Here is a 14,594-nt window from a genome sequence, read left to right on the forward strand (position 1 = left end):
TATTTTATTTCATGCTGGCATGGTATTGCCACAACATTGCACACAACAATCAGCTTTAGATGTAAGACAGTGTCGCCTGACTTCCTGTAGAAGAAACTTAAGAATACATTGCCACTCGGCGGCTACCCTGTAAAAGGTTAAAGGGAGGCAATCCTCATGACACGCATTTTTTAATAATTATCATCCGATAAAACAGACCAGTCTTTGCCAGTCTTTTTTTTTTTTTTTATCCGATGACGTTATCAGTGATTTTAAGCTGATTAATTACCGAAATAACATCAACCCTGTGGGCGGCCCCATTTTGACGAGTCACATGACTTATTTTACCGGAAGTGACGTGACTATGCGTTTGTTGTCGAGAACAAATTGACGTATGTGCTTTGTTCATGTTGTTTACTCTAGTTACTCTCACTATTCTATTGAAATATGCCTCATTGTATCGCGAAACATTGCTAAGAAGAAAGGGCTGTACCCGTCAAATTTACCCACCTTTCATTTATTGGTTCAACCAAAGAGGTGCGTTTCACATCCTTCATGGCAACCAGTGCTGTTCTCAATCAGAGGTTGATAGACGTCATAGACGCAAAATATTCGGTTAACACGACCTCTGTTCTCAATACAGCTTTTTCTAACACCACAGTGTCGAATTCCCTGTGTAAACATATGCAATCCAAGTCGTCTGTGAACAGTTTATTTTCAAGCTCTTCAAGCTCATGACAAGATATGTTCATAAGAGGATTGTCCATGGCTACACACCGATCGCAAGTACACCATTCATGTACAGGTCTCCCTACTCGCCTCCCGAAATCAATTGCACGAGTAAAGGGATCGTCTCCAGCAAGATCACCGTGCTGTTCATCCTCATCGTCACTGTCCCTGGATTCCTGACGGTTCTCCTGACTTGGCTGTATGGCTGAATTCCCCCATCCAATCTCTCCACATTGCTCAAAACTTCTTCCTCGGCTGACGAGTCCGAACTCAAATACTCCGCCATGTTTTCGTCGAATGAGCTGTTCGTGTGTTTACAAAGTGAACGCATAGATGATGTCACGACCTAGTTTTTCGGATCATGTGACTACTGAAAATGGCCAAAATGGCAGCTGCCTGACAGATAATACAGGTTTTTATAAGAAGCAGCTATAAAATCATTATTTACCGGGGAATATCGCTGATTTCTTCAGGGTATGGTTCAAACATAATGTTTCACTAAATACTGAAGTTTTTATTAACTATCTAATGACTGGAGCCTTCCTTTAATATTACATCCAAGTTAAAACATCCAAGTTATGACCAGCCATGTTTACGAAAGACAATCAACAACATCTTCACAATCATCCATAATCCTTTGCAGCATGAAATGCCTTTTCCTGGCATTCAGACAAACACACTTGGCAGATATAATGATGTGCTTTCATACTCAGTAATTAGGCTCTGGGTTACCCAGAGAGCTGAAGACAGAGAGTATATGTGCACGGTAATTGCATCATTGGATGGGGAGGAATAACAGAGACTGTTGTATTATACAGTAGCAGCAGTCAGCAAACTGTGAAATGATTCATATAGTTTAATGGGTCAAAGGGAGGGGTAGCAAGTAGCTGGGCGGTCATGTGCTTGAGCGGAGAACATTTAATCTGATGAACATTGTTTAACAATATAGCTGTAACGTGGTCTAATTCAGAGCTGCTCCTTTCCAGCAGGGGTTTGATTGAGCAGGCGCCACTTGTTTGTTTTTCTATTTGGTCTGTGGTGGGTCCCCCCGTTTTAACCGCTGCATTTGTTTTCTGAAAAGTCCTCATGTCTAATTTAATGGTTCTGCTTTAGCATGTTCGCATACTCACTCAGGCAGTGCTATGCTGCATAAATGATGCATCAGGCTGATGTGGGACTGCGTGCTGCGAGTGAGCAGAGAGTCTTCAACACATCAATGTCACTCTGCCAGATTTGCACATAGAGATGTTTAAACATGTTGCATCCACAAAGTTACATATTTGTGAAATGATATAGGATATACAGGGTTCGTACGGGTGCTTGAAATCCTTGAAAATGCTTGAAATTTGACGTGGTGTTTTCAAGGTTGGGAAAGTGCTTGAATTTTGGGAATGGTGCTTGAAATTGAGAAAGTGCTTGAAAATGTAAATGCTTTACTTTTACAATAAATTGCTGTCTGACTGAATAGTTCCCTTTTTACATTAAAAGAAAAGAATTGCTTCGCTTCTACATAAAACAGCTCCGCTGCGGCCTTCCCGCGCTATGCGCGCGACCTGCAAGTGTTTGTGTTACGTGTGACCTGGGCATTCTGATGAGAGTGATAGATGACTGTGTGCCAGGAGGTTGCCGTTTCAACGAGCGTTGGCTAGCAGAAGACAAATACAAGCCATGGCTAAGACGAGGGTCAAGCCCACGAGTAGCCTCCTGCAAAGTTTGCAAAAATAACGATGCGAGAGTCTGCGCTGACGAGCCACATGAAAGGTACGCCGTAGTAAAGCATTTTAGATTAGGCTAACGTTGCATGTTACGTTTGTTTAAGCTAACGTTAGCGAGCTGAATAGCGAACTCGATGAGGGATAATAATAATAATTGCAGGGGACAATCATTTCAGAGGAGCGTACCTATGTTAATATGTGCGTTACAGTCGCCATCCTGTGGTGTTCAGAGGATGAAGCACTCACGGCATTTCGTGTTATAGTCACGAAATATAATCTATTGATTCGACTCAGAGCGATTTTGAAAGCAATGTATTTCTACTGTATGTTTCGTGCCTAAACCAAATGTGACTTGCGCTATCGAAATCAGTCACATTGACCCGAAGACACATTTTCGTTTGTATTACTGGTCTGGGGGAAGCTCGCGAGTGTGTTTGTGTTTTTGCGTTTGTGTCCCGGGGAAACACTCACAAGAAACACCGGCTGTTGCTATGCTTGCTGTGACGTTACATTAGTCCGTTCTCTGCTTGTAATCATGCCGAAGCTTCAAAGTTGTATTTATCATCTGAATTTGCCGAAACAAGTTTAATATTCTGAAAGCCAAGACTTTGTTTATTTGAAAACGGATAAAAACAAACTGTCTTTTATATAAAATTGAAGTATTATACAAGTAAAACTACATTTTGCTTTAATCCCATGTAATTGTAGAATGAACACAGTCTTCCTTTGAAGATGTATAAGTCAGGTGTCTTGAGTAGTCAACATTACCTAAAATCATTGTACACATTTGTAAATATTATCTTCCACTCCATTGTGAGTCTATTTTTATGCAGCTCTGCGTGATTTTGTGGCTACAATTCAGACTAATACACTACCAGAGGTCGAATAAGTACTCAGATATTGTACTTGAGTAAAAGTACAAGTACTCAGATCTTGTAGTGAAATTATAAGTACTCATATCTTGTACTTAGTAAAAGTATAAGTACCAGAGTGTAGGAATACTCTGTTAGTAAAAGTCCTGCATTCAAAATGTTACTCAAGTAAAAGTAGAAAAGTATTCTCATCAACATATAGTGAAAGTAGCGACAATAAAAGTAGTCATTGTGCAGATTGGTCCATTTCAGAATAATATATATGATATGTTTTATAATGATTGATCATTAAAGTGTTCTCAAAGCTGGTAAAGGTGCAGCTAGTTTGAATGACTTTGTATACTGCAGGGTAGCTGGTGGATTTACTCCAGGTGGAACTCAAGTCTGATTCAACACTTGGTTATATTTCACATCATTCATCCACATCTGTGAAGTAACTAAAGGTGTTAAATACATGTAGTGGAGCAAAAGTACACCATTTACCTCTGACTTGTGTTTACTGCCAACCTAAAAGTACCTCAAAAATAGTACCGTACTTTTCGGACTATAAAGCGCACCTGCATATAAGCCGCAGCAGCTAAATTGTCCGTCTGTCTTGCTCTCGTTCTGTCTCTCGGTTCCACTTTTACTTTGGCGCGCTACCTGTCTCACTCTTTTCCGGCCTCCAGCTTTTCCTGCTGGAGCCCGCCGCTTAAAGGTGGCGGGCGCGGACCGGTCATAGAGCCCATAGAGTTAAAGGTGGTTAATTTTACCTGTAAAATCCATAGATTTAGGAGGTTCCCTAGTGGCCGTTAGCTGTACAAAAAAATCGGGAAAAAAGTCGCGCCTTTATAGTCCGAAAAGTACGGTAATCAATAATGTATTGAAAAGTTATTTGGCTGATTGTTTTATATTGGCTCAGACAGGTTATATGGGAGGCCTAGTCTATGTACAGATCACTCCTTTTTAAACTTAGTTTTATTTTATTTAATTGTTCATCCTCGTCTAGAATGCTATCACGAAACACACATCTGGTTGTTTATAGCATAAAGAACATCTGATTTAATGTGAGGTAGGGAAATAATCATTTGAGTATGTGTATATAAATATGTAATTTACAACAGCTGTAAGATGCTTGAAAAGCTGGAAAATGCACCTTGAAAATGCTTGAAAAGTGCTTGAATTTGACTTCGGAAAAGGTGTAAGAACCCTGGATATAGATTAGTTAATAAATCACGGGCAATGGTAGAAGGAAATGTTGGTTCTAAAATGAGCAATCCTTAGCTTTCTTTTGGTATACTAATGGTTGGAAGAGAGCCTAATGTACTCTACAGACAGCTTTTCTTGTGTAATCCTGCCCTTGTTAACTTTGCATATTTATTTGTTTACACTCCAATGCTGCTCAACACAGCCACCATCTGTAGCTGAAAGGAAAACAATGTTCATCACAGGCTTGTTGAACTTTGTTGTGGACTCTTCTGCTTCACAGTCAGCTCGCACCAGTCGCTTGTGAAATGAAGAACGAAATCAATGTGCAACAAAAGTTTTCCTCCTGTCAGTCTCTTCGGAGTCGGAGAAATATTGGCGAATATGATTGAAGCCTAGTCTTGTAATATTCCTATCAATCAGCTACACCCAGTGTTTGAGATACCTGAAGTGTATCTGTTTCTTTTTGAATATTCCCCTTGTTCCCCTTACAGGCCCATGAAGAAACAGAGAAAAGGAAAACATTGTAATAATGACCAATGCCGCTGGGAGAGAAACTAAACAAGCTGCAGCTGCTGCTTATAAAGAATTGACTTCTTGTTACACCGTTGCACCGAGAAAATGAAAGTCTTATTACGGCTTCAGCTGAATTAAACCTCAGATTTCTTTCAGTCAGCAGTGTGTTTTCACATGTGTGTGACTGTTAGTCGTGGCACATTTTTAAAATGTCATAGTTATGTAGAAAAGACAATGCACAAAAACATACACCCACAGACGGTACACATTCCCCCGCAGGTGAAAAGTTTAACTTGTGATGAAGCATACTGATTTATATCCATTTCACACTGTGTCTGGATTTCTTACTCATGGCACTTTTATGATGGATCGACTCTCTAACAAAAGTTGATTCTAATGAGACAATGTTGAATATCTTCCCTTTACTCGCGCACCAGTTATTCATCACATCGACGTGACGAGAGGAGTAGATAAATTAAGCCTTCAGCGCCATGAATTGATGACTTCAGATTCCACCTGACAAAGTTGAGGAAGACTTTACTTTAATCTCAGAGTGAAGTAGTCTACACCTTGATCGTATTCTGTGAGGACTCTGGGATGTCAAGGCCAAAAGAGGCAGTGAAGAAAAATCTGTCAGTTTGAAAACAAATGCTAAAGCTAAATGTAAAGGGATAGTTCAGTTGCTTTGAAGTGGGGTTTGTGAGAGGTACTTATCCATATTCTGTGTATTACCAAGGTATGAGTAATTGTAACATGATCAAAGCCATTTACTGCATAACATTGTCATTTTCTTTTTAAATATGTATCAGCAATGGCCCTGAGGCTGATTAAAAACCTGGGTGTCTGCGGTATGACTCGGCCTTAGCGCTACACGCTCTACATGGTGAACTACCAGCATGCCGGTCCAAAGGCATGTATATTACAGTAGTCACACATCAAAAGGTGAATGTACGCTATATTCAGAATACTAATTTGCTCGCTGACATTTCATTAACCAAAACAGTAATTTTACCTTCACAAATGTTTCCCACTGCTGCTTTGTGTTATTGTGGATAATTGGTTGGTTTTGATTCCCCAAAGTCACAATTACACAAACAACTGAACCTGTTGTTGTTGTTGTTTAAGTAACTTTCCAGCTGCTCACCTATCTGGCTGTTTGCTTTTCTTGGTTTCAATGGAAATCTTTTGGATTTGAGACAAAACAAGACATGTAAAGACGTCACGATGGGCTCTGGGTAGTTCTGATTGACATTTGTCTCAAAAGGATGGCCAAATTATCAATAACGGCAACACACGACACAATCAGTGTTATCTGTCCTTCCCGTGGCTCATCCACAGGTGATTGCTGTCGTGAAAAGATTTCTCTAAATGACAAGACAGTAGGGCATGAGTTGTTTTTCTTCCTTTTCGTGCTGATTGACTAGGCTGCCTTTTAGCCGCTTTATAGATTTATTTTTCGATCAAGCTGTCCTCTGATGTTCAGGACAAAGCGAAAAAGGATGATGAGAAAATGACTGTGGAGTTGCATGTTGGCGTGAGATAGTGACTGACGCACAAAAGGTTACTTTGCAGATCTATATTCATAAGCTGTCAAATATAAATGGTTTATCTGTAGTCTAAAGTAAAAAGCCTTTTTTTCTCAGCAATGGCAACATCAGAAGATTCTCAAAATGTCACCCGCTGAGATTTTTGATTTGGTCGTTATTTTTGCAGCACAGGAACCTGAAGTGACTTCAAATGAACTTTTCTCACAGAACAACAACTGGTTGCTATGCCGGACTTGCAAAAAGGGAGAATTATGCATACTCTGCATGTTTTGAAATCACAAGCTGCCTACTGAAGCTCAGATTTGCCTTCAAAATGCAGATGTGTTTTCTATGACACACTACCATCAATTCCTCGTCTTCACTCACAGATGTTCTGCCTCCTATGTCTCCTACAGATGAATAACATGTAAAAGGAGGAGGTGACTGCAGGTGTAAAAGAGACAGGGCTTTGTTCTCACTTTAAAAGCATACATTTTAAATCAGTGACTGTAAGTGAAGGATTAGTGATGCTGATGAGTCTCTCAAACACATCAGCAACCAGACACATTTTATTACCACATTATGTATTCACTGTGTCCGTCACCTGCTGAAGAACAGACGTGAGAATGTGTCCTTAATGTGAAGAAGAAGATACAACCTGGTGAGATGTAGTGGGTGTGTTTTTAGTTTCTTTTATATTAAAACGTTCGCAGAGACCAACTGTTGCATATTTGGTTTATATGGTGTTTGTGAGGTTTGATTAATCCAAGCAAAGGTGCAAAGTAATTGCATTCAACTCCAATAGATACATTTCATGACAGTTTGAAGGAGAAGCACCCTGTCCTCTTCACTTGCCCCCGATGAAGGTCTTTGTACTGAAACCTTGTTATTAAAAATGATCTCTGACTGCAAGAAAAGAGGAGGTGGGAGTCTCGTGTCCTTGGTTTTCGACCGCTGCTCTTCTCGTATGTACCAGTACATATATAGGTGTGCAAAGGTTCTGCTCTTTAATTAAAGTTTTAGGCACAATGTGATAATATCGTTACAATAATTCATAGCATCACAATAATACTCCGTCAGATCCAAAGTGAAGCTTAAACCCATAGTTCACTCTTCTTGTTGTAAACATTACGAGTTGTTTAAAAGAGAAAATATATACATATGTGTGTCACGAAGATTTTGTTGTTTTGTTTTTGACCTTTCTCAGGCTTGTGAGCAACAGACAGGACATTAACTAAAAACATATCGAAGATTTTCAAGAGTCCAACATGCTTATTTAGATTCTTAAATCATGCATTTTTCTCAGTAAATAATATCAAATACAAACATTGGGAGGGAAAGCTCCAATGTGAGCACATAGTGTAGCAGCTATGGAAGAGCCATAGGGCCTATTTTCTTGTGTCCTTTGTTCCCTGAGGCGAGGACTGAAACGTTTTACTGGTAAACAGAAGTGGCAGGCCTAGAAATGTTTCTCAGAGTCTCTCCACTGGGCTCTGACGATGTTTGCACGCCTGATGTGTGCCTTCAGCGCTTCAGAGCTGATAGAAACGACTTTGTGTCCAGCCTCCTCTTCGCCATTGTACAAGAAATCCCAACCGGAGAAGAAAGCGACCTGTCGGCTGTCACTGCAGATCTATGTTCAACTGTGTCACGCCAGTCCCTCATCTTATCAGAACATGGGAGTCTAAGAAAGAAAAGAAGAAAAACTATCTTGGATTTTCTTGACAGCTTTGTATCATTTGATGGATGTGAAGGCGGTGCAAACACACAGAGTGAAACTCCAGCAGCGCTTTGGTGATGAAGCTCACGTGGAGGAGGAGTCTCTCAGTGAAGCACAGAGAGCAGTGTCAGTGGAGACAGATGTATGAACACGGCCATTAATTCAGCGTGTGTGCAGCGTACAGTAAATCACTGAGCAGATGCCAGCCAAGGGGGTTTTACACTAATCAATCACATAATTTATAAACAATCAAACACGTATAGATGAGTGCGATGTAATCTGCTGCCCCTGCTTCTTGATGGGAGTGTTTAGGTGTTTCATATTGGAATAGGAAAGCATGGATGGAATTGGTTAGTGCTGCACTATATGAGAAAAATATGCGATACATTTGTTGAATATCGCGATAACAATAAAACATATTTTAAATAAACTGCATTATTTAAAGGGGCCATATTATGCTAATTTCCAGGTTCCTATTGTTATAATATGTTCCAGCTTCTGCTGTGACATGTCTCCATGCTTTAATGTTCAAAAAGCCCTTTATGTTTCTCATACTGCCCGTGCTGCAGCACCTCTTTTCACCCTCTGACTGAAACCAGAGTCGAGTCTGCTCTGATTGGTTAGCTGGCCGGCTCTGTTGTGATTAGTCAACCGCTTTAAGGTGTCCCGGCCCTTACCTATGTTGGAGTGCTAGCCAATAGAGTGGTGCAGTGACGAGTCCTAAAACCAGGAAGTGAGTCAGCATTTCACCACTTCCTGTTCCCTCGTCTCAGAGCCAATGGGATTTCGGAAAATAGCTCCAAATAAGGTCTGTGGTTGACACAAATTTAAGAGACGAATCACGTTTTGTTCTACGACATTAAATACATCCGCAGTGACCCCACTTGTGATTTTTGAAGAGTTGAAAAACGATGGTTGTTAACAAGCGGCTGAACAGGACTACAGAAGTTGTCGAGGCCGTTTTACGTCATTACACACACGTGAACACTCCCGCTAAGTTTGTTTTCCCTGTTCTGCTTGAAAGCAAGTACCTGCCTCCTGCAAACTGTTCAAACAAACGCTTCAACTTGTACAATTTTGAATCTGTATTTTTGAATATCGATCTTGAGTTGGCGTGACGTTGAAGTCGTGCGACCCTGCTGTAGTGGTTTATAGCATAACGTTAGCATTTTGCTTCTGGCGATTCGATTTATGATTCGAAAATTATAAAAGTAGGGTAGACATGTGGATATTATCCAACTGAATAAAACGTGCATTTTTCTAACAGGTTCGTTCCACAGACCTTATTTCGAGCTATTTTTCCAAAATCCTATGGAGAAATCCATGCACAGCTTATTTCCGGGTAAATACGTCATCCCTGCACCACTCTATAGAAGTGTGTGTATTCCATAGTGATGTAACTTTCAGGCAGGTGTGTGAGAGAAACTCCCTCTGGGGGGAACTACAGGAAAACCCCCATAAGCTTAAAAAAGAGCCCCTTTAACAACATGTAAAGGAAATTATTTTCAAACATTGTTGTTATTAAACTCACTGGCACAAAATGCCCCAATAAAACACTAATGACTTTTGTGACAAGTTAACTTCTGACCCTCTTTCTAAGTGTGTGTGTGTGTGTGTGTGTGTGTGTGTGTGTGTGTGTGTGTGTGTGTGTGTGTGTGTGTGTGTGTGTGTGTGTGTGTGTGTGTGTGTGTGTGTGTGTGTGTGTGTGTGTGTGTGTGTGTGTGTGTGTGTGTGTGTGTGTGTGTGTGTGTGTGTGTGTGTGTGTGTGTGTGTGTGTGTGTGTGTGTGTGTGTGTGTGTGTGTGTTCCACTGCCTCTCAGTCCCCTGGCTCTCTATTATATCAAAGAGAGCACTAATGACCCTCTGCCTGGTCTCATTCCTCCTCCTCGGTCCTTTCTACCACCACTGATGCTCAGGCAGACCAGAGGCCCACAGGCCCACACACACACACACACACACACACACACACACACACACACACACACACACACACACACACACACACACACACACACACACACACACACACAAGCTGTGTATTATTCTGCTCTGTATTATTCTACTTGAATTAACCCTGACTTTGTTTCGCCACCTATGTCCACACATTGTTGGCAATAAAAAAATCACAGAGCCCGCTTCCTCAAATGCCTAAAACTAACGTCTACCTAGAAAACATAAAATCGTGTTTTCACCAACCTGCTTTGGAAAATATGAACAGGTTTTTGAAGCCTTGAGTAATATCAAGGAAGACGCATAGCTACTTAAATACACAAAGAGTATGTCCAGTATGAGCAACACCAGGGTAATATGAGTAGCTTTAGCAATACAAAAAGTATTTCTGTGTTTGTGTGACACTATTTGATCATCAGTTATTTTGCGTGTACTTTATACATTTCCTATTTGCGGCCAGTGTATTTAAAGCACTATTTAATAAATGGACTGGTATTTAGACACATGTTGACTGTGCTAAGTGAGCACTTTGAATGTAATGAAAGATCTTGTCTGACACGCTGTTGTATTTGAGGGTCAAGCATTCAGGGTGTGTTGCAGAAAACATCTTCTGACAGCTTCTTAGTTACAAGCCGGCGTGAAACAGCCCTTCTGAAAAATGCAAAAACAAGAAAAAGGCCGGCTCTTGCAATTTGGAAACTGCAGTTGTCAAGTCAATGTCTCCTCTAGTTTGTTTATTCATGTATCTGTGTATTCAACTATTTTGCATCCCTCGTTCCTCACAGGGATGTTTTTGTAGAGATCACACAGTGGTTGCTTCGATAACGTGAAAGAGTTTCATGCAAAGGCTTATGGGTAGTAGGAGCAGTGGCGGTTCTAGGCCAATTTAACTGGGGGGTGCAGTTATTTCACGAGAGGCACAATAAAAGCGGGTTAAAAAGACAAAGACAGTATAAAGTAATTGTGTAAAATAAACATAAAATACAGTAATTGCTATTTGGTTTTGTAAAGGTATTTGTTTTAGTAAATGTAACTTACAGTTTAATCTCCACTGTACATCCGGGTCTCTGATTTGATTTAGTTCCAATTAATCGTAGTATTGTTACCTTTTTTTTGGAGGGGTCAGTGTTACGGGGGCACTGGCCCCTGTTGGCCCCCCCTTAGAACCGCCCCTGAGTAGGAGGACACTGCAGGTACTGGCTTTGAAATATGCATGTTATGCAAAGAGAGTCCTGAATAGTCTACGTACATGATGTATGTAAGTTTTATGATATATGTGCGTAGTCTAGATGTGTTTTTAGGTACGAAACAATGGAAACAAGTACTGCATTACAGCTAACAGTAAATCTACAATAATATTAGTTCACTCTGGTTGGTGAAAGTGTCTTTTATCGACTACAAGCTCAATGATTACAATCCTAGTGAAGGCCAGTGGTGTGTACTATCTGATTGTAATTTGTTTTTCCCATTTTCTCTTTAACTTGCTCAATATTTCTGCTGAGTCACCGCTCCACTCTCCAAACTCTTTTCCTGTGTGCGTTTTCTCTTCGTCTAGACTTATGTTTCCCCTCTATATCTATTCAGCGCCCGTCTCTTCTCAATCACTTCTTCTGCTCTCTCTCGTGTCTCTGAGGCTTTCTAGTCTTCTGAAGAATATCCTATTTTCCTCCCGCCTCTGCTCGGCTACCTTTGTCTCCTCAGAAGTCTCTCCCTTTGTCAGGGGTTTCAATATCTCACTCCTCTGTCGTACATTTTTCAAACATTGTTCCCGCTGGCTAATGGAGAGTTTGTGACTGATAATCCGGCTCATAAGGTGATGCATTAACTTTGCCACAGCCTCGGCCTCAGAGGGCCCGGTGGAGATGGGGAGGAAGTGCGTTGGTTTGTAATGGGGCTGTTGTAGATTACATCGATGAGATTGCTTTTAATCCTGCTGGAGCTCCATTGTAGCCGGCCTCATGTTTCAGATAATTAGCTTTGGAGGGGAAATGTGAGCAGGCCTGTGACAGTGATTAATTTTAGGCTTGGATGAGTCGAAGGGCAGTTTTTTTTCTCTGCAAATATGTTAGGTCTTTTAAATTAAGATATGACGTTGTTACTTTATTATAAACATGATTTCTGAAGAATTGGCGTAAAGTCCAACAATTTTCCGATACTTAGCCTAAACATCGACAATCCACTGTCACAGAAAGCCACTGTGATCATATGTTCTCATCCGCTTTCATACTGCAAGCCCTTTCTGTTCATACAATAGTGTGCTTGTCTTCCTCTATCTCCCACTCCTGTGCAACTTCAAGAAAGTGGTGCATGGTTTGGCAAAATGCTGTTTTCATCCCACCTTAAGCGAACAAGTGCAATTGCTATTTGTCATAGCTTTGGTGTGCCGTTGCTTAATGCTTACCAACATTCAGTGGTTCCCAGTCTGTGTCCCAGATTTTTTATAAAGCACTTTAAAACCTCCAGACCAAAGTGATGTACAGTCAAATAAACAAACAAGATGTACACAGCAAAGCTCACACACCATAAAACAAGTACAAGTAAAAAACAAAAGACAATTTAAATGCAATAAAAGCAACAATCTAAAAGAGGTCAATACGCTAAGGAGAAGAGGTGGGAAGTCTGTACAACTTCAAGAAAGTGGCTCATGGTTCGGCAAAAAACCTTTCCTCTGTTTTCATCCCATCCCACCAACAAGTGCAATTACTGTTTGTCATACTGTAGCTTAGGGGTGCCGTTGCTTAGTGCTTACCAACGTTCAGTGGTTTCCAGTCAGTGTAATACATGTAGCATGCACCATACCTCCTCTTTCTTTGCCTTTTTACTGCAATGAATGGTAAATATCGACGCTGTACTTATGTGAAGAAGTTAAGATCACACTTGGTGATTCATTTGTGTTGATTTCTTTTTACACGTTAAGGTTTCTCGATTAAGCGTCAGCGTTGACAGATTAAAGTTGACAGCCTTGGTTTCTACATATGCTGTCTATTCACCAGATTGCCCCTTTTTTATGTTTTTTCCAGTTTTACAAGAAAAAGGTGGTGGAGCTGGGAGAGAAGCTGCTGCCGGCCTTCAACACGCCGACAGGAATCCCCAGAGGAGTCATCAACCTGGGGAGGTGAGTCTCAGCAGCAGCCTTCACTTCCAGAAGTCCTCCATCCCCGATAACAGACAATTTCAAGTTCTCCTGCTGGCTGGCATTAATCAGCACAGATTGCATTTTATTCATCTTGGCAACCAGAGGCAGAGCTTATTTCCAAAACGTGAGCCGAGTGTCAAGTGAGAAATGTCAACAAACAAGAAAGGATCTCACATTGGGTTCATCGTTCCTCTATATCCTCACTTACATGGAATGACACTGAATGTTTACTTTCAGCTGTTGCAATGCCTTGAGACATAAATGTTGCAAAACGATAAAAAATAGATCCAAATCTTTTAATGACAAAAGTGAGAGCCACGTGAATTTTCTGAAATGATAGTTCTAATTTATCGTGGATAAAAAAATAAATGAAGAAAACTAAATTAGCAAAGGAAAACAGGTCTAAACAAACAGGCTCGGTCTCTGTGTGTTGACAATGGAGCATCTGCAGGCTGAGCTTTACAATGACGATAACATTTGGATAAGAATTAATCTGTGTTCATAAACACTTTGGAAGATCACATGAATAATATTTGCATGTATTAAAACGAGTTGTTCATTTTTTATCTGTTCCAACCCATTACCTTTATAATCAAAACATCTTTATTGACACAATTGGGTGTTAATGCCACGGTTACGCATCACAACATCAAGTTGTGTGTGTGTGTGTGTGTGTGTGTGTGTGTGTGTGTGTGTGTGTGTGTGTGTGTGTGTGTGTGTGTGTGTGTGTGTGTGTGTGTGTGTGTGTGTGTGTGTGTGTGTGTGTGTGTGTGTGTGTGTGTGTGTGTGTGTGTGTGTGTGTGTGTGTGTGTGTGTGTGTGTGTGTGTGTGTGTGTGTGTGTGTGTGTGTGTGTGTGTGTGTGTGTGTGTGTGTGTGTGTGGCAGGTCTACAGAGAGGAAATGAGCCTTCTGTATTTTCTTTTTACAATTTAATAGTGAGACAGCTGATGAAAGCTGACTTTCAAATTATCATCGCTAGACTCCGTGCCCACAGCCCGACTCGTGCATGAGCAACAGGGGAGATGTTTTCTAAATGGTATGAAAAAAAAGCTCTTATTATTGATATTTAAAGTTGAATTAATTCCAATAAATCAGAGATACAGGTGAAACCTTTCTTACTTACTCGATGTTATTATTTTTTTACTGAACACGATCCATGACATTAACACTTACATGAAGATATTACAAATACATTACTTAAAGGTTACAAAAATGGTGAGACAGTAGTGAGAAGAAGAACAGTTAAATACATAAGCAGGCTACATA

At 40.6% G+C, this 14,594-nt stretch overlaps 1 protein-coding gene across 2 annotated transcripts in view; it reads left to right on the forward strand.

Annotated features, from left to right (window-relative positions):
* Positions 1–14,594, forward strand: part of LOC117460291 (mannosyl-oligosaccharide 1,2-alpha-mannosidase IA) — a 232,575-nt gene that overhangs the window by 192,390 nt on the left and 25,591 nt on the right. Inside the window, exon 5 of one of the 2 annotated variants that reach the window (XM_071205950.1) lies at positions 13,213–13,306. In XM_071205950.1, coding sequence (XP_071062051.1) covers positions 13,213–13,306 — 94 coding nt within the window. Of the gene's footprint in view, positions 1–13,212; positions 13,308–14,594 lie in introns of both variants that reach the window. The other variant, XM_071205951.1, reaches the window with a different exon arrangement.

The sequence above is a fragment of the Pseudochaenichthys georgianus genome, chromosome 16, assembly GCF_902827115.2.
Source record: "Pseudochaenichthys georgianus chromosome 16, fPseGeo1.2, whole genome shotgun sequence".
Classification (NCBI taxonomy): Eukaryota; Metazoa; Chordata; class Actinopteri; order Perciformes; family Channichthyidae; genus Pseudochaenichthys; species Pseudochaenichthys georgianus.